We start from the raw sequence: 24,342 nt of genomic DNA on the forward strand, positions 1-24,342 counted from the left end.
ACTGAAGCTGTATGGAAAACACACAAGGCAAAGTAAGCATACACCTCTCAAAGTCACGAGGAAACTGCCATCCTTTGGGTAGACATCAGTCAATAGTCTGATTAGTGGTTACTCATTGTGTCAAGTGTCTAAAGATTACCTCCTATTACCAGGGTTGTAAATTCTGTGGCGGGAAGCAATGCTGAACTGCTGAACAGAAAGCACAATGAAGATCCAATTGCACAGAGCTGGAATAGTTGGAGTGGTCGTCGTCGTCCTAATGTACGTTGTTATTTTTATGAGCAAACATACTTCGTACGGTTCTTTTCCGAAAGGAATCTCAGAGGAAACGTTTGCGAGCAGGCTGGACAGCATTGAACAGAATTTGCACAAATTGGGTGAGTTCAAAGTCAAGACATAGCTTCATGGTTTTTACATGTGGACATTAAAAATAGTTATTTTCTGATTAATCATGCTCCGTTTTGATAAGTAAAGTGAATTATATTTATATAGCGCTTTTCTCTAGTGCAGTGGTTCTTAACCTTGTTGGAGGTACCGAACCCCACCAGTTTTATATGCGCATTCACCGAACCCTTCTTTAGTGAAAAATAAAAACAATTTTTTTTTTCAAATTCACAAAGTTATGTTTTTTTACTTGTGCACAAAATGAACCGTGCATGAACATCACCTTGTTCAAAGAACAAAACCAACACAGTGCATGAACTCACAACAAATTACACACCTGCAACTCAGTGTGACATCTGCTGTTGCCTTTGAGAGACCAGTCCAGATATATTCACCTTGGCAAGTACCACTCTCATGTCATTTTAAATGATAATTGATCAAAAAAAATAATTTTTTTATTTTCACAGCAAAGTCTGTTCCTTTTCTTTGTTTTCCACCCAGACATACAATACTAGTACACAGCTCATGAAAAACAATATTTTTTGTTATTGTCATTGTAAGTGGGCCAAAACACTTATCTAATAATCTCATGGAAATGACAGCTGTCATTTGATTATAATAATAAAACATTTCATTTGTTATTTAGTCAGGTTTGGGACAGGTGTGCTCACATGTGCTCCACTGAATGCTCAAGGAGTTTTTGCGTTTGCTCACGCATATGGAAAATTAGAGGGAACATTGTATTGAGGGTATTGTTGCGTTGACCAGCTCTTCCTCCCAGGGAATTTAAGTTGCTGGTCACTCCCAAGTTCTTTTTATGGCACATAAGCTGAAGTTTAAATTGATCACCAGGCAGTAGTTGGTATTTTGTGGTTTATTCTCAAAGCTTTGAAAACAAACGTGAGACCAATCCAGTACAGAAGCGTTCCCTAGCCCAGCCAAGATCGATCTCCCCCAGACGTTCTCCTCTACCCCCCTCTTCCCCTCCATCCTCCCCACCTGTTGTCTTCTAGCCCAGCACCGCTTTGTCCCCTTATCTCAAAAATGTTATGGGAGTCTCAACAGAGAGAATATTCAACGCTCTGACTCTCTCAGCAAGGACACTCGTAATGCAAGCACTTTGTACCAGACGAAACATTAGCTGATTAAAATATGACTATAGGAGATACAAAAGAAGTAACTATTAAATATGGATGTATGTAATTATCCACTTCCGTCAGTATCCATAATACGCAGATAGGGAGAAGTTTTTATTTACACAATGAGTCGGGTCTGTCTTGACCTCCGCGGCGGAGGCTCCGCCGAACCCCTGAAGCCGACTCACCGAACCCAGGTTAAGAACCACTGCTCTAGTGACTCAAAGCACGTTTACATAGTGAAACCCAATATCTAAGTTAAACCAGTGTGGGTGGCACTGGGAGCAGGTGGGTAAAGTGTCTTGCCCAAGGACACAACGGCAGTGACTAGGCTGGTGGAAGCGGGGATCGAACCTGGAACCCTCAAGTTGCTGGCACAGCCACTCTACCAACCGAGCTATACTGCCCCGATGATACTGTCTGAGATGTATTTATTTAACATGGTAATTATTGTGTTTGTATATGTACTGTGTTCTAAGCCATCATAATGAAATGTGTTTTATACGTTGCCACTTTTATGCAGAAAACTCTAACTTAATTGCGACACCTCAGTATTTTTGTAAAATACATACATATACATATATATATATATATATATATATATATATATATATATATATATATATATATATATATATATATATATATATATATATATCCATCCATCCATTTTCTACTACCGCTTGTCCCTTTTGGGGGGGCTCGATGGCTTATGCTGCTATGTTGACATATTGAGCCGGTGAGCTGCTGCATCCAATCTGAGCTGGTGAAAGTTAAATATGGATCATGAATCATGCCTCTGACCGGCATAGTAGAAGGTTGTGGTCATAAATCGAGAAGTTAGTCAACTTTGACTTTCAACTTATACCCAAAGATGGCGAGAAAGACATGAAAAAAATTATCGTGTTTTTTTTTTACCTTTCGTGAGGATTTTTATTAATTCTTTATATACGGGAAGATATGAACATCCCATCAGTCAGCATCCCAGTGAGAGCAGACATTGTACAGTAAGTGTTTATTTTATTATGTTCCTAGTTTGTATTTGTTGTTGAGCTCTTAGCAATACTGCTACATGATGCTTAGTGTTTCACTAGAGCTGGATCTCTTTAAGCATCCTCCTTAAAATCAGGTTCCAAAATATAAGGTTCTGGATCATTTGTCTCAAAGTAATCGTTGTTGGCTCTCATGAAGTCTGCGTGCGTAATAGTGTTGTTGTTGTTGGGAAAGCAAACATTGTGATGCGTCTGTGAAATTAATACGGCGCCGTATGCTTAAAATTACCAAAATATTGTAAATATTACATGTTCACGTCACAACGTTCGTTATGTACTTCAACAACTCAACATCGCGAAATCCCGAAGAGACTGATTGATATCATAAAGCGGCCCTCTGAGGACTTCCTTGACTGTGATGTGGCCCGCGATGAAAAAGACTTTGATTTTATGAATTGCATGTGCGACACTACTGCATGTCTGTGGACCTATCAGAAGATAGAAACATTTACAGACGGCGTTGTGTCTGATATACACAACGTGCTTCCTTTTATAAGAGTATTTGTCAAAACAGCACTTTTTAAAGCATGGGATTCTGGGTATTTGTTCTTTTGTGTTTAAGCTGTGTTACGGTGCGGATGTTCTGCCGAAATGTGTTTGTCATTCTTGTTTGGTGTGGGTTCACGGTGTGGCGCATATTTGTAACAGTGTTAAAGTTGTTTACACGACTACCCTCAGTGTGTGTAAAAGCCGCATATATTATGTGACAGGGCACACTTTTTGTATGGAGAAAAAGAGGGCGTGACGACAGGTTGTAGAGGACGTTAAAGGCAGTGCCTTTAAGGCACGCCCCCAATATTGTTGTCCGGGTGGAAATTGGGAGAAATTCGGGAAAATGGATGCCCCGGGAGATTTTCGGGAGGGGCACTGAAATTCGGGAGTCTCCCGGGAAAATCGGTAGGGTTGGCAAGTATGATATTGTAGCGTCCCGGAAGAGTTAGTGCTGCAAGGGGTTCTGGGTATTTGTTCTGTTGTGTTTATGTTGTGTTACAGTGCGGATGTTCTCCCGAAATGTGTTTGTCATTCGTGTTTGGTGTGGGTTCACAGTGTGTCGCATATTTCTAACAGTGTTAAAGTTTTTTATACGGCTACCCTCAGTGTAACCTGTATGGCTGTTGATCAAGTATGCCTTGCATTCACATATGTGTGTGTAAAAGCCGCTTATATTACATGACTACGCCGGAGAATGGTTGTCCCGGGAGATTTTCGGGAGGGTCACTGAAATTCGGGAGTCTCCCGGGAAAATCGAGAGGGTTGGCAAGTATGGCTGCATGTGCGTATAATATAACACATCAGGAGTATATACCACACGTTTGTATTATTTTATCGAAATGTTTGTGTTTTCCCAACATGTCCTGCCTTTATGAACCCAAATCCCCCCAAAAGAAAAGATGATCCAAGAGTCAAGAGTACAACAGGACACCACCGACAAACTTGCTCCTGATGTGGATCAACACAAAGCAAAGCCTGAGGTGCCAAAGTTATATCCAGACTCTTTCCTGTTTGCTAAATGGGGAGACGGCCTGACGGCGATGGAGCAGAAGCAGGCCGAATCTCTCTTTCAGATTTATGGCTACAACGTGTTCCTCAGTAACCGCTTGCCGCTTGACAGGAAGCTTCCAGACACGAGAGACACCAGGTGATCTTCTAGTCTTATCTTTTTTTTACCTCAGGGCCCAACGTTTCCACTACGATTGGGGCCCGGAGCCAACTCAAATATTAACAATTAGAAATCTTACTCTTGATTTTAATCATATTCATTAATAATATATTAAACCTACATAGGACCAGATGTACTTGAACTGTCAAGAAAAAAAATATAAGCCATATTCGTCTATTCAGCAACATCCTTTTATAAGTTTTTTTGTAATGGTGTTCCTTTTTTCACATGGAATATATATAATTAACAAACAGTACAGGCCAAAAGTTTGGACACACTTTCTCCTCATTCAATGTGTTTGCTTTATTTTCATGACTATTTACATTGTAGATTGTCACTGAAGGCATCAAAACTATGAATTATGTGGAGTTATGTACATAACAAAAAAAGGTGAAATAACTGAAAACATGTTTTATATTCTAGTTTCTTCAAAATAGCCACCATTTGCTCCGACTACTTTTTCGCACACTCTTGGCATTCTCTCGATGAGCTTCAAGCACACCTGTGAAGTGAAACCCATTTCAGGTGACTACCTCTTGAAGCTCATCGAGAGAATGCCAAGAGTGTGAGAAAAAGTAAATCAGAGCAAAGGGCGGCTATTTTGAAGAAAATAGAATACAAAACATGTTTTCAGTTATTTCACCTTTTTTTGTTAAGTACATACTGTAACTCCACATAATTCATAGTTTTTAAGCCTTCAGTGACAATCTACAATGTAAATAGTCATGAAAATAAAGAAAACGCATTGAATGAGAAGGTGTGTCCAAACTTTTGGCCTGTACTATATTTCCAATATGAAAAAAACTTCTTGAAGTATAAATTTCAGCACAGTAAGTGTAGCCTCTCTAACGTGAGCGCATCTTCAGAACTGCAAAAAAGGGGCAAAAAGTGGTTTCCGGTGTAGATGCAATTGGGACTGTGCCTAAAATGCCCATAAAAAGTAGTACCGTATTTTTTCGGACTATAAGTCACATTTTTTTTTCATAGTTTGGCCGGGGGTGCGACTTATACTCAGGAGCGACTTATGTGTGAAATTATTAACACATTACCGTAAAATGTCAAATAATATTATTTAGCTCATTCACGTAAGAGACTAGACGTATAAGATTTCATGGGATTTAGCGATTAGGAGTGACAGATTGTTTGGTAAACGTATAGCATGTTCTATATGTTATAGTTATTTGAATGACTCTTACCATAATATGTTACGTTAACATACCAGGCACGTTCTCAGTTGGTTATTTAGGCGTCTTATAACGTACACTTATTCAGCCTGTTGTTCACTATCCTTTATTAATTTAAAATTGTCTTTCAAATGTCTATTCTTGGTGTTGGGTTTTATCAAATACATTTCCCCCAAAAAATGCGACTTATACTCCAGTGCGACTTATATATGTTTTTTTCCTTCTTTCTTATGCATTTTCGGCAGGTGCGACTTATACTCTGAAAAATATGGTACATGTCTACTGTATGTTTGAAAACATAAACACCACAGGTAGGAGCACGATAACATGAATGTGCCGTAAAGTATCAAGTGTCTCAATGGTGATGGCCCAAATACTACAGGGAAAATCCTCATTTAAATAAGGCGGTCTGCACCACTTTTCAATTGTAAGCGCAGTATTAGTAGATCACACGCAAAACAACCACTAATAGTAAACACTATTTTAGATTGCACATGCTATTTACCGCGTGGTATTTGGATTTTAGTAAAAAAAAAACTGTTACCAAAGCCAAATCTCTGCTGGACATAATTCCACTCTACTCGTTCAAATGCCTTTTCAGCATCCATAGATATCAGTGTTAAGAGCAGGCAAATCATACAATATATTGAAAAGACGTCGAAGATTACAAAAGGATTTCGAATGAACCATGTTTGATCCGCATTAATAATAGAAGGCAGAATAATATCCAGACGTAAAGCCAGCAGTTTGGAAAATTATTTAAAGTCCACATTTAGAAGTAAGGTATTTTTATGGTAAAGTGAACAATTATATAAAAAGATCTGTTTGAAATTTTGTTTACCGTATTTTTCGGACTATAAGTCGCACCGGCCGAAAATGCATAATAAAGAAGGGAAAAAAATGTATATAAGTCGCACTGGAGTATAAGTCGCATTTTGGGGGGAAATTTATTTGATAAAACCCAACACCAAAAATAGACATTTGAAAGGCAATTTAAAATAAATAAAGAATAGTGAACAACAGGCTGAATAAGTGTACGTTATATGAGGCATAAATAACCAACTGAGAACGTGCCTGGTATGTTAACGTAACATATTATGGTAAGAGTCATTCAAATAACTATAACATATAGAACATGCTATACGTTTACCAAACAATCTGTCACTCCTAATCGCTAAATCCCATGAAATCTTATACGTCTAGTCCAGTGGTTCTTAACCTGGGTTCGATCGAACCCTAGGGGTTCGGTGAGTCGGGCTCAGAGGTTCGGCGGAGGTCAAGACACACCCGACTCATCGTGTAAATAAAAACTTTTCCCTATCGGCGTATTACGGATACGGCAACAGCAGAAGTCAGACTGTTTTGCAGGTGTGTAATTTGTTGTGAGTTTATGCACTGTGTTGGTTTTGTTGTTTGAACAAGGTGATGTTCATGCACAGTTCATTTTGTGCACCAGTAAAAAAATATGGTAACACTTTAGTATGGGTAACATATTCACCATTAATTAGTTGCTTATTAACATGCAAATTAGTAACATATTGGCTCGTAACTAGTCATTATTAAGTACTTATTAATGCCTTATTCGGCATGGCCTTATTATAACCCTAACCCTCTAACCCTGGCCCTAACCCTCTAACCCTAACCCTAACCAAATAACTGTAAATTAAGTCGTTGTTACTTAGAATATGTTCCCCATACTAAAGTGTTACCAAAAACATACAACTTTGTCTTGAATTAAAAAAAAAAAAACATTTTATTTTTCACTAAAGAAGGGTTCGGTGAATGCACATATGAAACTTGTGGGGTTCGGTACCTCCAACAAGGTTAAGAACCACTGGTCTAGTCTCTTATGTGAATGAGCTAAATAATATTATTTGATATTCTACGGTAATGTGTTAATAATTTCACACATAGGTCGCTCCTGAGTATAAGTCGCACCCCCGCCCAAACTATGAAAAAAACTGCGACTTAATAGTCCGAAAAATACGGTAATCTAAATTGGGCATCATATCGCGCAGTGTGAACGTCGCCTAAGATTCACTTCCCAAATGATCAAGATTAATCCTATTCTGGACACGTACAATAAAAAGATATATATATTTCTACGCAATTTAAGCAGAACTCTGATTTTACTAAGGTAGTTAGTAAGGCAGTATGTTAATAGGAATACCCTTCTTCTCTTTGCCAGCTGACGCGTGACGTAAACAAACATCGAGTAAGCGCAGAGAAGGCCTAAAAAAACGCCTTTTTAAAAGTAAATTTTTGAACATTTTGGATCAAATCAAAATCATACTGAATAAGAATAATCATTATGATTAGGATCGAGAGCCTAGATTTCTACCATGTGTGATGAGTGAGTGTATGTCAAATGTTCTTTTACGTAGATGTCTGACAAAGAGGTACCCTAAAGAGCTGCCCAGCATCAGTGTGGTGCTCATTTACCTCAACGAGGCACTTTCAGTCATTAAAAGGGCGGTTAAAAGTATCATCTCACACACCCCAAAGCACCTACTGAAGGAAATCATTCTCGTGGATGACTACAGCAGTTACTGTGAGTTCAACCATAGCGTGCTCCAGCAGTATGAACGGCATAAACAAAGCAAATTCATTGATTTGCTTCTCTTCTAGATGACCTCGGAAGACCGTTACAGGACTTTGTGGATGAAATCCACAAAGACAAGCCGGCACTGATTAAGAAAGTGCGGCATCATGGTCAAAAGGGCCTGTCACAATCACGGATCTCAGGTTGGGAACATGCGACGGCAGATGTGGTGGCCATTTTGGATGCTCACATTGAAGTCACAGAGGGCTGGTAAGATTGTCTTCCACTAGGGCAGTGGTTCTTAACCTGGGTTCGATCGAACCTTAGGGGTTCGGTGAGTCGGCGTCAGGGGTTCGGCGGAGGTCAAAACACACCCGACTCATCGTGTAAATACAAACTCCTCCCTATCGCCGTATTACGGATATGGCAACAGCTGACTGATTTGCAGGCGTGTAATTTGTTGTGAGTTTATACACTGTGTTGGTTTTGTTGTTTGAACACGGTTCATGCACGGTTCATTTTATGCACCAGTAAAAAAAAACATGGTAACACTTTAGTATGGGGAACATATTCACCATTAATTAGTTGTTTGTTAACATGCAAATTAGTAACATATTGGCTCTTAACTAGTCATTATTAAGTACTTATTAATGCCTTATTATAACCCTAGCCCTCTAACCCTGACCCTAACCAAATAACTCAAAATTAAGTATTTATTACTTAGTTAGAATATGTTCCCCTAGTGTCCAAATAACTCTCAATTAAGTCTTTGTTACTTAGAATATGTTCCCCTAGTGTCCAAATAACTCTAAATTAAGTCTGTATTACTTAGTTAGAATATGTTCCCCGAGTGTCCAAATAACTCTAAATTAAGTCTTTGTTACTTAGAATATGTTCCCCTAGTGTCCAAATAACTCTAAATTAAGTCTTTGTTACTTAGAATATGTTCCCCTAGTGTCCAAATAACTCTAAATTAAGTCTTTGTTACTTAGCATATATGTTCCCCTAGTGTCCAAATAACTCTAAATTAAGTCTTTGTTACTTAGCATATATGTTCCCCTAGTGTCCAAATAACGCTAAATTAAGTCTTTGTTACTTAGAATATGTTCCCCTAGTGTCCAAATAACTCTAAATTAAGTCTTTGTTACTTAGCATATATGTTCCCCTAGTGTCCAAATAACTCTAAATTAAGTCTTTGTTACTTAGCCTATATGTTCCCCTAGTGTCCAAATAACTCTAAATTAAGTCTTTGTTACTTAGCATATATGTTCCCCTAGTGTCCAAATAACGCTAAATTAAGTCTGTATTACTTAGTTAGAATATGTTCCCCGAGTGTCCAAATAACTCTAAATTAAGTCTTTGTTACTTAGCATATATGTTCCCCGAGTGTCCAAATAACTCTAAATTAAGTCTTTGTTACTTAGAATATGTTCCCCTAGTGTCCAAATAACTCTAAATTAAGTCTTTGTTACTTAGCATATATGTTCCCCTGGTGTCCAAATAACTCTAAATTAAGTCTTTGTTACTTAGAATATGTTCCCCTAGTGTCCAAATAACTCTAAATTAAGTCTTTGTTACTTAGAATATGTTCCCCTAGTGTCCAAATAACTCTAAATTAAGTCTTTGTTACTTAGCATATATGTTCCCCTAGTGTCCAAATAACTCTAAATTAAGTCTTTGTTACTTAGCATATATGTTCCCCTAGTGTCCAAATAACTCTAAATTAAGTCTTTATTTCTTAGTTAGAATATGTTCCCCGAGTGTCCAAATAACTCTAAATTAAGTTTTTGTTACTTACAATATGTTCCCCATACTATCGGGTTACCAAAAACATGAATGAATCGATACAATTACTGAAAATTACTAAAATAATCGATAGCTGCAGCCCTATTTTTGACATAATCTGGAAAATGTCAAAAAAGAAAGCTGTTCCTCACCTCAGTGCTCGTGAAAGTTTATTTTAGATGACAAAAAATGTTTCTCCCCTTGATAGCAGTAGAATGAAGACATAATCCGACAAGTCGGTTAACTTTGGCATCCACCCTAGACGTGGAAATGGCGAGAAAGACACGAAAAAGCGGTTTATGACTCATTCTTCATCTAAACGGGAATATATCAACATCACATCAGTCTGCATCCTAGTGACAGCAGACATTGTACAGTAAGTTGAGGCTTGAGGCTATAAGGTGTGTTTTATTTAATTACATGAACAAATGAATCGATACGATTACTGAAATTTACTCAAATAATCGATAGCTGCAGTCCTATTTTTTACATCATCTGGAAAATGTCAAAAAAAATAGCTGTTCCTCACCTCAGTGCTCGTGAAAGTTTATTCTAGATGACAAATAATGTTTCTCCCCTTGATAGCAGTAGAATGAAGACATAATCCGACAAGTCGGTTAACTTTGGCATCCACCCTAGACGTGGAAATGGCGAGAAAGACACGAAAAAGCGGTTTATGACTCATTCTTCATCTAAACGGGAATATATCAACATCACATCTGCCGGCATCCTAGTGACAGCAGACATTGTACAGTAAGTTGAGGCTTGAGGCTATAAGGTGTGTTTTATTTAATTACATGAACAAATGAATCGATACGATTACTGAAATTTACTCAAATAATCGATAGCTGCAGTCCTATTTTTTACATCATCTGGAAAATGTCAAAAAAGAAAGCTGTTCCTCACCTCAGTGCTCGTGAAAGTTTATTCTAGATGACAAATAATGTTTCTCCCCTTGATAGCAGTAGAATGAAGACATAATCCGACAAGTCGGTTAACTTTGGCATCCACCCTAGACGTGGAAATGGCGAGAAAGACACGAAAAAGCGGTTTATGACTCATTCTTCATCTAAACGGGAATATATCAACATCACATCTGCCGGCATCCTAGTGACAGCAGACATTGTACAGTAAGTTGAGGCTTGAGGCTATAAGGTGTGTTTTATTTAATTACATGAACAAATTAATCAATAGATTACTGAAAATTACCAAAATAATCGATAGCTGCAGCCCTATTTTTGACATCATCTGGAAAATGTCAAAAAATAAAGCTGTTCCTCACCTCAGTGCTCGTGAAAGTTTATTTTAGATGACAAAAAATGTTTCTCCCCTTGATAGCAGTAGAATGAAGACATAATCCGACAAGTCGGTTAACTTTGGCATCCACCCTAGACACGGAAATGGCGAGAAAGACACAAAAGGCGGTTTATGACTCATTCTTCATCTAAACGGGAATATATCAACATCACATCTGCCGGCATCCTAGTGACAGCAGACATTGTACAGTAAATTGAGGCTTGAGGCTATAAGGTGTTGTATTTAGTTACATGAACAAATTAATCGATAAGATTATTGAAAATTACTAAAATAATCAATAGTTGCAGCCCTATTTTTGACATCATCTGGAAAATGTCAAAAAAGAAAGCTGTTCCTCACCTCAGTGCTCGTGAAAGTTTATTCTAGATGACAAATAATGTTTCTCCCCTTGATAGCAGTAGAATGAAGACAAAATCCGACAAGTCGGTTAACTTTGGCATCCACCCTAGACACGGAAATGGCGAGAAAGACACGAAAAGGCGGTTCATGACTCATTCTTCATCTAAACGGAAATATATCAACATCACATCAGTCTGCATCCTAGTGACAGCAGACATTGTACAGTAAATTGAGGCTTGAGGCTATAAGGTGTGTTTTATTTAGTTACATGAACAAATTAATCGATAAGATTATTGAAAATTACTAAAATAATCAATAGTTGCAGCCCTATTTTTGACATCATCTGGAAAATGTCAAAAAAGAAAGCTGTTCCTCACCTCAGTGCTCGTGAAAGTTTATTCTAGATGACAAAAAATGTTTCTCCCCTTGATAGCAGTAGAATGAAGACATAATCCGACAAGTCGGTTAACTTTGGCATCCACCCTAGACGCGGAAATGGCGAGAAAGACACGAAAAGGCGGTTTATGACTCATTCTTCATCTAAACGGGAATATATCAACATCACATCTGCCGGCATCCTAGTGACAGCAGACATTGTACAGTAAGTTGAGGCTTGAGGCTATAAGGTGTGTTTTTTTTAATTACATGAACAAATTAATCGATACGATTACTGAAATTTACTCAAATAATCGATAGCTGCAGTCCTATTTTTGACATCATCTGGAAAATGTCAAAAAAGAAAGCTGTTCACCTTCATGTCAATCTCCTTCCCAGGGCGGAACCTCTCCTCGCCAGGATCAAAGCTGACAGGACAGTAGTGGTGTCCCCGGTGTTTGACAAAATCCATTTCGATGACTTTCACATGGAAACGTACCTCCCCTCCGCACACGGTTTTGACTGGTCTTTGTGGTGCATGTACGAGTCCTTCAGCCCGGACTGGCTCAAGATGAACGATGAATCGAGACCTGGGAAGTAAGCGAAAAACAACGTTTTTAACTTTGATTTCAAGAAGAATGGTGGGATAGCGAGTTTAGTCATTGTGACAACCAATAATGCACCAACCAAAGAGTTTGCTATCTATACACAGGAGTCCTTCAGTCATGGGAATATTTGCTGCTAACAGGGAATTTTTGGGAGAAGTTGGAGGTCTGGACGGAGGAATGAATGTCTATGGTGGAGAAAATGTTGAACTCGGGGTTCGCGTGAGTGGCTTACAGTATCTTCTAATGTACCTGCTGCCAAATCACTGGTTGGCATAGGACAGGGGTGTCCAAACTTTTTCCACTGAGGGCCGCACACGGAAAAATTAAAGCATGTGGGGGCCATTTTGATATTTTTCATTTTCAAACCATAACAAAATATATGTTTTTTTTTAATTTGTTTTACCTTTAGGGGTCCCGGGGACCATAAAGGGTCTCAGTCATTAAAATGTTAAAAATAAGTCAGATTTTTTTTATTTTTTTTAAATTATTTAACGCTTACAGTAAATCTCTATATCAACTTCCAGTTGATATAAAGTAATACAAATTAAAAAAAATGTTTTATGGCTTTTCTGTCAAAAACAACTTTGTTTTTTTATAGTAAAACTGAAATATGCAGTATTTAGTAATTAGAGCACTAAAAGATCAATAATGCAGGACACCATTGATTTTAATTCTTTCATATTTTTGAGTAATCACAGTGAAAAAATAAATAAAAAATCACTAAATATATTTGGGATCCAAAAGGTGCCCCACTCATAAAGTGATACATTTCTATTAGGTTTTCCTTTTACTTTCAACACTTAAATTACGAGATCAACTTCAGATATATCTGTCGATTTTATGCTGGAACTATTATTTTGTTTGTTTTATGCGCTTTTGTCAAAGAAAACTTTGATGTTTTTATATGGCTACTACACAATATATGCAATATTTACCACATAAAACATTTTAAAGTGAAATATTTGAAGTAATTGGAACCCTGAAAATAATTCATTATAACATGGATTTTTTGTCATTATTTTGTTTTTTGGAGCAATGGCAAAAAAAGAAAAATGAAGAAAGACAAAATTTTTAAAAAACAGCCTGCATGGCAGCTTTTGTGTCAACATTGCAACTTTTTCTCGTTAGATTTCACCTCATTCCACTTTTTTTAATGTTCTTTTTTTATTTTTACAATAGTATTTCCAGAATGTGTGGCGGGCCGGTAAACAATTAGCTGCGGGCCGCAAATGGCCCCCGGGCCGCACTTTGGACACCCCTGGCATAGGAGCATAAGGGCTTGGATTTCTCTTTGTTGACTGCTCAGGTGTGGCTTTGTGGAGGAAGCGTCGAGATTGTGCCGTGCTCCAGGATAGGCCACATTGAGCGGGCGCATAAACCATACGCCCTCGATCTCAATCCTTTGATGAGGAGGAATGCATTGAGGGTTGCCGAAATTTGGATGGATGAATACAAAAATAATGTGTTGGTGGCATGGAACCTTCCCTATCAGGTTGATGTATACTTTTATTTTTGTGTTCCCTTTGTGACTGTATCACAGCAACTTTCCTGACTTATTTCCTGACAGTTTATTTTGGCGCACCGCCTTGGTGGCTATCATTTTTAACTGTTGTGAGAAACAATCATATTAAAAATCAGTTATATGAATGAAATAAGTTTATTTCGGTCATATAATCAACCATCAACCATTAACCATTTTTTGTGACCAGTTTAACAGTACAGATTATACATATATAACAATCATACACATTTACACACAAAAAGAAAAGAAAAGAATAAGCATGACGGAAAAAGGAATAGGCTGAAGCCATGGCTTATATTTGCCTATCCCAGGGGTCGGCAACCCAAAATGTTGAAAAAGCCATACTGGACCAAAAATACAAAAACAAATCTGTCTGGAGCCGCAAAAAATTAAAAGCCATATTACATACAGATAGTGTGTCATGAGATATAAATTGAATTAAGAGGACTTAAAGGAAACTAAATGACCTCAAATATACCTACTAGTGAGGCATAACGATGCAATATGTACATATAGCTAGCCTAAATAGCATGTTAGCATCGGTTAGCTTGCAGTCATGCAGTGACCAAATATGTCTGATTAGCACTCCACACAAGTCAATAACATCAACAAAACTCACCTTTCATGCACAACCTTAAAAGTTTGGTGGACAAAATGAGACAGAAAAAGAAGTGGCATAAAACACGTCCTAGGAAGTCGGAGAAAGTTATACATGTAAACAAACTACGGTGAGTTCAAGGACCGCCAAAATAAGTAGGACAAAACGGCTCTCGCCAAATACTCGAATCAGTGAAGCATGTTTAATATAAACAGTGTGCTTTATAACAATTAGGGAGGTTTGTGTCATGTTTGTCCTCCTACAGAAAACCATATTAAAACAAAAACAATTTTTTTTTCCCCTCATCTTTTTCCATTTTTCATACATTTTTGAAAAAGCTCCAGAGAGCCACTAGGGGGGCGCTAAAGAGCCGCATGCGGCTCTAGAGCCGTGGGTTGCCGACCCCTGGCCTATCCTATACATTCACTGAAAATAAGATTACCTGGGACATCAACGTTAAAAAGAAGGGAAAAAATCAATGGGATGAAAGTAATTGTTACTATATTTTATAATTTTCAATTATTTCACCTTTCAATGTTTTCTTAAACCTTAACAAAGAAGTACATGTCTTCAACTCATCACTGAGCTTGTTCCACCATTTAACTCCTAAAACTGAAATACATCTGTATTTTGTATTCGTTCTTGCTTTACCAATTTTAAAAATCAATATCCCCCGTAAATTATAGTTTACAAGCTGGAAGACTGTTGTTCTTTACTCGAAACATAATTTCCATTGCTTTTAAAAACACTATCTGAAAATTTTAACACATTAGAACTTATAAATAATGGATTGGTATGTTCATAGTAGCACGCTTTGTGTATTATTTAATGACCCTTTTTTTAAGTTTAATTATTGGGTCTATGTTTGTTCTATAAATATTCCCCCAAACTTCAACACAATATGTTAAATATGGAAAAATAAAAGAATAATATAGCATATGCAGACATTTCTTATTCAGCATGTGTTTTACTTTATAAAGAATAGCAATGGATTTGGATATGTTTCCCCTTTATATATTCAATATGCGGTTTCCAACATAATTTATGATCAATTATTATTCCCAAGAATTTAGTTTCATATACTCTTTCGATTTCCACTAGATTTAATTGTAATTTTGCTTTGCAATGTGTCCTTACAACACTAAACACCATAAATTTAGTTTTCTTATAACTTAATGAGAACTTATTAATATCAAACAATTTTTTTAGCTGAATCAACTCAACCTCTATTATCCTCAACACTTCCTTCAAGTCTTAGACACATACCGTATTTTTCGGACTATAAGTCGCAGTTTTTTTCATAGTTTGGCCGGGGGTGCGACTTATACTCAGGAGCGACTTATGTGTGAAATTATTAACACATTACCGTAAAATATCAAATAATATTATTTAGCTCATTCACGTAAGAGACTAGACGTATAAGATTTCATGGGATTTAGCGATTAGGAGTGACAGATTGTTTGGTAAACGTATAGCATGTTCTATATGTTATAGTTATTTGAATGACTCTTACCATAATATGTTACGTTAACATACCAGGCACGTTCTCAGTTGGTTATTTATGCGTCATATAACGTACACTTATTCAGCCTGTTGTTCACTATTCTCTATTTTATTTTAAATTGCCTTTCAAATGTCTATTCTTGGTGTTGGGTTTTATCAAATACATTTCCCCCAAGAATGCGACTTATACTCCAGTGCGACTTATATATATTTTTTCCTTCTTTATTATGCATTTTCGGCCGGTGCGACTTATACTCCGGAGCGACTAATACTCCGAAAAATACGGTACTAATTGTAGACACTTCTAGATCAGCGTAACGTGGGCTTTGATGTTGGGGATTGGTTTCCTTTTTACTTATTTTTCGATTAAATCGATTAGATAAAAGCTTCGATTTATATTCTGTTGCTTAAATTAATCGTTTAAAGATTTTTGAGCGCTTCGTGTAATGTTCTATATTCTCAACGATACATCAAAGTTTCGGTCTTGCTTGCTTACCACTTGCTAGCGTCATTTAACACTTGTGATTTAGGGCTATATAAATAAACATTGATTGATTGATTGATTTATTGGCGTCAAACTTAAGTCCATGCGTATCTCTTATGTGTGACTGCCATCTACTGGTCACTTTTATCATTACACCATGTGCCAAATAAAATTGCAGAATTAATACAAACATTAAAGCACACCAGGTTACAAGGCGCACTGTCAATTTTTTATTAAATGAAAGGATTTTAAGTGCGCCTTACAGTCAGAAAAATACGGTAATCAAAAAAACTAATCGATAGATAAATTGATTACTAAAATAATTGATATTTGCAGTCCGAGTTAGATTTACTGCGCAAAGTAGTGATCATCATTAACTCTACTACTTCCAATCTGCGATTAGGTGTAGCCTAATAGGCCGTGTAGCATGATGACAGGAAAAGTGCAGACTGCAAACTAAATGGTAAAAATTGGTCAAGTAAAACCGGAGTTATGTTCAATAGTGTTAAATGTGTTCAAATTTTGTTGTTGTGTCGACATGTTATTTCTCATTTGTATGCGCTTGCGGTAAAAGAAGGCAGCCACATTAAGAGCGGAAGTAAACCACCAATGAAACATGATATCGCTTTACTATTTGTGGAAAAATAAGCTCATCATCGATCAATCAATTAGCCGTTTGGTTGCAGAGGGAAATGAGGAAAGGGTAAGCCAACACTGCCATCAAGTTCCCACCTGACACACAGGCTTTAAAATGTATATACAGGCTTGACTTTTTTCTCTGGATGATCTGTAATGTTATATTCTGCTTTTTTTGAGCGGGACAAAAACTTTCTCAGTAAAAAGTACCGTATTTTTCGGAGTATAAGTCGCACCGGCCAAAAATGCATAATAAAGAAGGAAAAAAACACATAAGTCGCACTGGAGTATAAGTCACATTTTTTGGGGAAATGTATTTGATAAAACCCAACACCAAGAATAGACATTTGAAAGGCAATTTAAAATAAATAAAGAATAGTGAACAACAGGCTGAATAAGTGTACGTTATATGACGCATAAATAACCCACTGAGAACGTGCCTGGTATGTTAACGTAACATATTATGGTAAGAGTCATTCAAATAGCTATAACATATAAAACATGCTATACGTTTACCAAACAATCTGTCACTCCTAATCGCTAAATCCCATGAAATCTTATACGTCTAGTCTCTTACGTGAATGAGCTAAATAATATTATTTGATATTTTACGGTAATGTGTTAATAATTTCACACATAAGTCGCTCCTGAGTATAAGTCGCACCCCCGGCCAAACTATGAAAAAAAACTGCGACTTATAGTCCGAAAAATACGGTAACTGCCTGAAGGCAAATCATTTATAATGTTTTTATGTTTTTTGCTAAAATTGTACATGGTTTTTTTTTTTTCAATTCTACATTGTATATTTACATTGCAAGTTGTAAAAAGGGTTCATAACAAATGTTATACATTTCTACTCTCAAAAATCGAAAAAGTTTCCATTCTCAAATTTTTGGGACCCAATGGGCTATATCAGGGGTTGGCAACCCAAAATGTTAAAAGAGCCATATTGGACCAAAAATACAAAAACAAATCTGTCTGGAGCCGCAAAAAATTAAAAGCCATATTACATACAGATAGTGTACGTGTCATGAGATATAAATTGAATTAAGAGGACTTAGAGGAAACTAAATGACCTCAAATATACCTACTAATGAGGCATAATGATGCAATATGTACATATAGCTAGCCTAAATAGCATGTTAGCATCGGTTAGCTTGCAGTCACGCAGTGACCAAATATGTCTGATTAGCACTCCACACAAGTCAATAACATCAACAAAACTCACCTTTCCTGCACAACCTTAAAAGTTTGGTGGACAAAATGAGACAGAAAAAGAAGTGGAATAAAACACGTCCTAGAAAGTCGGAGAAAGTTATACATGTAAACAAATTACGGTGAGTTCAAGGACCGCCAAAATTAGTAGGACAAAACGGCTCTCGCCAAATACTCGAATCAGTGAAGCATGTTTAATATAAACAGTGTGCTTTATAACAATTAGGGAGGTTTGTGTCATGTTTGTCCTCCTACAGAAACCATATTAAAACAAAAAATATATTTTTTTCCCCTCATCTTTTTCCATTTTTCATACATTTTTGAAAAAGCTCCAGAGAGCCACTAGGGCGGCGCTAAAGAGCCGCTCTACAGCCGCGGGTTGCCGACCCCTGGGCTATATCACCATAAAAAAAATAGGTATACCTACATTCTCACACAAAAGGAAACCAAGCAGGGCAGGATAGTAATATTTTAAGGTGCACATCAAAGTACATAAAACAGCAAAAACTACCCTGGATTATTTTAATAGTTTTAATAAGTGGTGGGAAGAGCTATCGCATTAACAGTATGACACTTTTACATAACATGCGCATATCCACGTCGAGTGCTCACCTATTCCAAGCATGCTGAAGCCAGGGAAGTGGAAGCAAAGCACGGTCTGCCAAATATGAGCGCACACTAACACAAAATCAACCAATATTTAATAGAAATTTTACAGATTATTTATTATATTAAAATGGTGATGCATGACATATAGATGGGGTGCAATGGGGAAATAACTACAATATCATGTACTTTTGCAGTGTGTTTTGTTTTGGAGCTCCTTAAATTGTGCATGGATCGCCAGAAATACACTGAATTTCGGTAAATTGAAAAACGGTACCAATGCTATTTTTACAGTAGAATTTTGGCGATTGAGCTGACTATTTCTTACCACAAAATCTAGGGGTTGTTGTTTTTACAGTGCATTACTGTAAATGGAATTTTTTTTACTGTAAAATTCTGGCGAGTGAGATTTTACTGTAAAATCTACTGGCGTGTTTTACATTGCAGGTGTTAAGTGTTTGCATTATGAAGTATGCACCAACTTTTCAATGACCTACATCACACAGGATCATGGAATTGACATTGGGGATGTTGCCGAGAGGAAGAATCTGAGGGAAAAATTACAATGTAAACCTTTCAAGTGGTACCTGGAAAATGTGTATCCCAGTTTGGCCACATTGGATAATCTGCTGGGGTACGGCATGGTAAGAAACACCTACACTACAAGCGCTCGACAGGTCACGTTATTCCGCAATGCATTGTGGGTGCCGGGTAGTTATTTTTGCTGGACGTAGGTTTTGTTTACACTGCAAAAACTGAAATCTAAGTAAGATTAAATATCTCAAATAAGGGTGATATTTGCTTATTTTCTGTCTAATAAGATAATTCTTCTCACTAAGCAGATGTTATGTTAGAGTGTTTTACTTGTTTTAAGGGTTTTGGTCCTAAATTATCTCAGTAAGATATTACAGCTTGTAGCTGAGATTTTATGACCTATATTGAGTAAAACATGCTTGAAACTAGAATATCAACTGTTGCAAAGCTGTGTCATCAACACTCACAAGTATAAAACTGATTTTTTTAAGTAATAATTTCTTATTTCAAGCATGAAAAAAAATCATGATTTTGACACAATTGTGTCTCATAATTCAAACAACTGTTTTATTTTCAATGAAACAATAGAAAATATGTACTCATAGAGTAGTACAGTTGGCACAGTACAGTAAACAGACAGTTAATATTTAAACATTTAACATTTCAAACAATTTTGAACAGAAATAGTTCATGCACATTCAGATAAATTCTTCAAAATTACAATTAAAAAGATTTTGGCTGAAAGAGCATGCACTTGTCGCGATGATGTCATGTTATCGATGGAAAAATGCATTTTTAGACAGTATGATTTGCCTGAGCGGCTAGGAGACCTCGAGAGTAACAAGCGGTTGCCTTGTTGCCTTTCCATTAAGAACAATAAATTAGTTTTTAGTATAAGTTTGCTGGTTTCAAGAAATGTAATGCCGAGCGCATATCATTATGTCAAGATAATGGCACTAGCATTTACTTAATTTAAAAATATTTTTCAACATATTGAGCAAAAAGGTCTCTTTTTTTTCCACCAAGAAAAGTGCACTTGTTATTAGTGAGAATATACTTATTTTAAGGTATTTTTGGGTTCATTGAGGTTAGCTAATTTTACTTGTTTTGGAAAGTCTTGACAAGCCGAATTTTCTTGTTCTATTGGCAGATAATTTTGCTTAGTTCAAGTAAAATACCCCTAATTTTTGTAGGTTTTTTTTCTTGTTTTTGAACACTGACTTTTTGCAGTGTAAAGGGCTGTACTGTACCCAGGGTAATGTGAGAAAGAGCAACAAACTGGATTAAAAATGGATCATACAAAATAAATAAAAAATCAAGGGACCGCATTGAGACAAACTAAACAATTCCAAAGGTTCGCTATCTCGAAAAAAATAAGTAAAATTGGTGTAATTGATCCATAAGAGCATGCTTAATGGACAAGAGATTTGAGTAAGCTGCCGCCATTGTCGAAGACAAACTTGTTTGTATTTGGTCAACGGAGTCAGTTCTTATCCCGGTGAAGAATTTCAGAATGCCAAGTCTGGTAAGGCTCATTGTCTTCCGTTCAAATTGCGCATAATCTAGGACTTTCATCTCGTATGTGTCCATGATGCAGTGAGGGCTCATTTCATAAGCAGGTTTTCCCGAAAAAACAAGCCTATTATTACTTTTAAGAACTTTGAATGACTGCTCTGAAAATAATACTTTTATTTTTGTGCTTAGCCATGACTAAATGTAAACAAACTACTTTTTCCAAAATACTGTATGTTGTTTGTCGCCCGCAGCTAGCTGTTTGGCTAACGCTAACAACCTACCGTATTTTCCGGACCATAGGGCGCACCGGATTATAAGTCGCAATTAGAAATGGCAACAGCGGAGGATGAATGTCCCATAACAAGAAGATAGAGAAAAAGAAGAAGCTTATCGACTACGGTGTCGACACGGACTACAAAGGCGGACGCGCGCAATTTTTCAGGATTTATGCAGATCTCAAATACAGATCAGCAGGTACCAGAAGGTAAGAAAAGTTGCTTTTGCATAATATTGCGAAACAAAATGGCAGATAATGTCTTACCTTATACACACACACCATAATAATACTCGTATGTTGAAGCACAGTACAATCCATCAAGCGGTGCGGCTTCATAGCTTACCAAAGTCGTACTAAAACATTTTTGAGCGCCGTGTGTAACGTTCTACATTTTCAATGGAACATATAAAATGTTGGTGTTGTTTACTTCAGTCATATTGCCATCATAGTGCAGTCTATACTTATCTCTTATGTTTGACTACCATCTACTGGTCCCACTTTTCATTACACCATGCACCAAATAAAATTGCTTCGAGGTCGGTAAGCAAAACCAGAATTATTCTGTACATTAGGCACACCGGGTTAAAAGGCGCACTGTCGAGTTTTAACGAAAAAAACAGGATTTTAAGTGCGCCTTACAGTCGGAAAAATACGGTACTAAATGCTACATGTGTAATTAAATAAAACGTGTTGCTGTCTCCTAGTCAGTTTCATACATACTTGCCAACCTTGAGACCTCCGATATCGGGAGGTGGGGGGTGGGGGCAGGGCGTGGTCGGGGGTGGGGCGGAGGGCGTGGTTGGGGGCGTGGTTAAGAGGGGAATATATTTAAGATAGAATTCACCAACTCAAGTATTTCATATATATATATATACATATATATATGTATATATATATGTATGAAATACTTGACTTTCAGTGAATTCTAGCTATATATATATATATATATATATATTTATTTTATTATACATATAAATAAAAGAAATACTTGAATTTCAGTGTTCTGGAGGCTATCCAGTAGATGGCAGTATTGTCCTGTTTAAGAGTGTCACAACATTGCTGTTTACGGCAGACGAACTGCTTTACGGTAGACTAAACGTGACTGCTGTTGTTGTGTGTTGTTACCGCGCTGGGAGGACGTTAATGAAACTGCCTAACAATAACCCCACATAAGAAACCAAGAACTCGCCCTCGATCATTCTACAGTTATGATGTCATTGGGCAGGCAAGCTGTTTATATTGTGGGAAAACGGACGTGAGAACAGGCTGTCCCCACTCAGGTCCGCATTGAGCTGGAGGGGGCGTGGCCTCCACCTCCGGCTGAATACCGGGAGTTTGTCGGGAGAAAATTTCTGCCGGGAGGTTATCGGGAGAGGCGCTGAATACCGGGAGTCTCCCGGTAAAAACGGGAGGGTTGGCAAGTATGGTTTCATAACCCGACTTCCTTCGGCCTTGCTTTCCGGCCGGAAATAAGAAAAATCTCACCAAATCCTTTTTCTTTTCCAGAAGCCATCATGATTGTGGCAGTTTTTGATGCCGCACGTTCACGCCATGTTTTGAACTTGTTAAAGAAAAAAAGAAAAAACTTTAGCACAGAGTCTTGCATTCAGCCGTCTGAGTAAGCGATTCAGAGTCCAGCAGGACCCACAATGCAATGCGTTTCCACGTGACATTTTCAAGCCCTATACTTGTCATGGTTACGCCTGTCCATCATGAGTCACATAATTTACCCCGTTTGTGTACAAGATGAGGAACAATCTACTCGGGAACTTTTGTGTGGACCAAGGAGCTGTTCCAGGAAATAACCCCATCCTATACGAGTGCCACTTCCAACAACCACAGGTCTGACTCTTTTAATCTGTACAATAACACATTTGACGGGCACACTCTGTCTCAAATAAGTACAACACTTACAGTGAAATGGTGATAATACATCAAACATTTCCATTGGCAGTTTTGCTACTACAACCAAGACAGTGAAATCATCATTGGGGCCATTAAATCTCACAAATATAACCCAAACCGCTGCCTGGTTGATTCAGGCTCCAGCAGCACACCCACCTTGCTAAACTGTCAACTGGCAAAGCAACAACAACTCCACATGCACTGGGACTTCAAACAGGTATTACAAGTCAGCATAGGGGGGAATGGGGTTCCTTGTCACCATTGTTACTACACATTAATGGCCTACTGAAATGAAGTTGTTTTATTTAAACGGGGATAGCAGATCCATTCTGTGTCATACTTGATCATTTCACGATATTGCCATATTTTTGCTGAAAGGATTTAGTATAGAACAACGACGATAAAGTTTGCAACTTTTGGTCTCTGATTAAAAAAAAGCTTTGCCCCTACCGGAAGTAGCGTGACGTCACAGGAGGAAGGATTCCTCACATTTCCCCATTGTTTTCAATACAGCGAGAGAGATTCGGACCAAGAAAGCGACGATTACCCCATTAATTTGAGCAAGGATGAAAGATTCGTGGATGAGGAACGTGAAAGTGAAGGACTAGCGTGCAGTGCAGGACGTACCTTTTTTCGCTCTGACCGTAACTTAGGTACAAGGGTTCATTGGATTCCACACACTCTCCTTTTTCTATTGTGGATTACGGATTTGTATTTTAAACCACCTCGGATACTATATCCTCTTGAAAATGAGAGTCGAGAACGCGAAATGGACATTCACAGTGACTTTTATCTCCACGACAATACATCAGTGAAGCTCTTTAGCTACGGAGCTAACGTGATAGCATCGTGCTTAAATGCATATAGAAACAAAATAAATAAACCCCTGACTGGAAGGATAGACAGAAAATCAACAATACTATTAAACCATGGACCTGTAACTACACGGTTAATGCTTTCCAGCTTGGCGAAGCTTAACAATGCTGTTGCTAAGGACGCCATTGAAGCTAATTTAGCAACGGGACCTCACAGAGCTATGCCAAAAACATTAGCTATCCACCTATGCCAGCCAGCCCTCATCTGCTCATCAACACCCGTGCTCACCTGCGTTCCAGCGATCGACGGAGCAACGAAAGACTTCACCCGATCATAGATGCGGTCGGCG

The 24,342-nt window shown here is 37.6% G+C and overlaps 1 protein-coding gene and 1 long non-coding RNA gene across 2 annotated transcripts in view; one reads left to right on the forward strand and one right to left on the reverse strand.

The window, feature by feature from the left end:
* The window catches only part of LOC133641933 (probable polypeptide N-acetylgalactosaminyltransferase 8), a 27,284-nt gene continuing 2,942 nt past the window's right edge, over positions 1–24,342 (forward strand). Inside the window, exons 1-10 of the mRNA XM_062036065.1 lie at positions 1–377; positions 3,959–4,211; positions 7,801–7,967; positions 8,045–8,228; positions 12,174–12,371; positions 12,487–12,601; positions 13,689–13,874; positions 19,453–19,590; positions 23,019–23,114; positions 23,227–23,394. Of these exons, the coding sequence (XP_061892049.1) occupies positions 206–377; positions 3,959–4,211; positions 7,801–7,967; positions 8,045–8,228; positions 12,174–12,371; positions 12,487–12,601; positions 13,689–13,874; positions 19,453–19,590; positions 23,019–23,114; positions 23,227–23,394 (1,677 nt within the window). The 5' untranslated portion in view covers positions 1–205. The remainder of the gene's footprint in view (positions 378–3,958; positions 4,212–7,800; positions 7,968–8,044; positions 8,229–12,173; positions 12,372–12,486; positions 12,602–13,688; positions 13,875–19,452; positions 19,591–23,018; positions 23,115–23,226; positions 23,395–24,342) is intronic.
* The window catches only part of LOC133641935 (uncharacterized), an 18,175-nt gene continuing 5,618 nt past the window's right edge, over positions 11,786–24,342 (reverse strand). Inside the window, exons 2-3 of the long non-coding RNA XR_009824351.1 lie at positions 12,151–12,364; positions 11,786–11,882 (exon numbers count right to left, since the gene is read on the reverse strand). This is a non-coding gene — a long non-coding RNA (uncharacterized LOC133641935). The remainder of the gene's footprint in view (positions 11,883–12,150; positions 12,365–24,342) is intronic.

Source organism: Entelurus aequoreus, linkage group LG24 (genome assembly GCF_033978785.1).
Source record: "Entelurus aequoreus isolate RoL-2023_Sb linkage group LG24, RoL_Eaeq_v1.1, whole genome shotgun sequence".
NCBI classification, from domain to species: Eukaryota; Metazoa; Chordata; class Actinopteri; order Syngnathiformes; family Syngnathidae; genus Entelurus; species Entelurus aequoreus.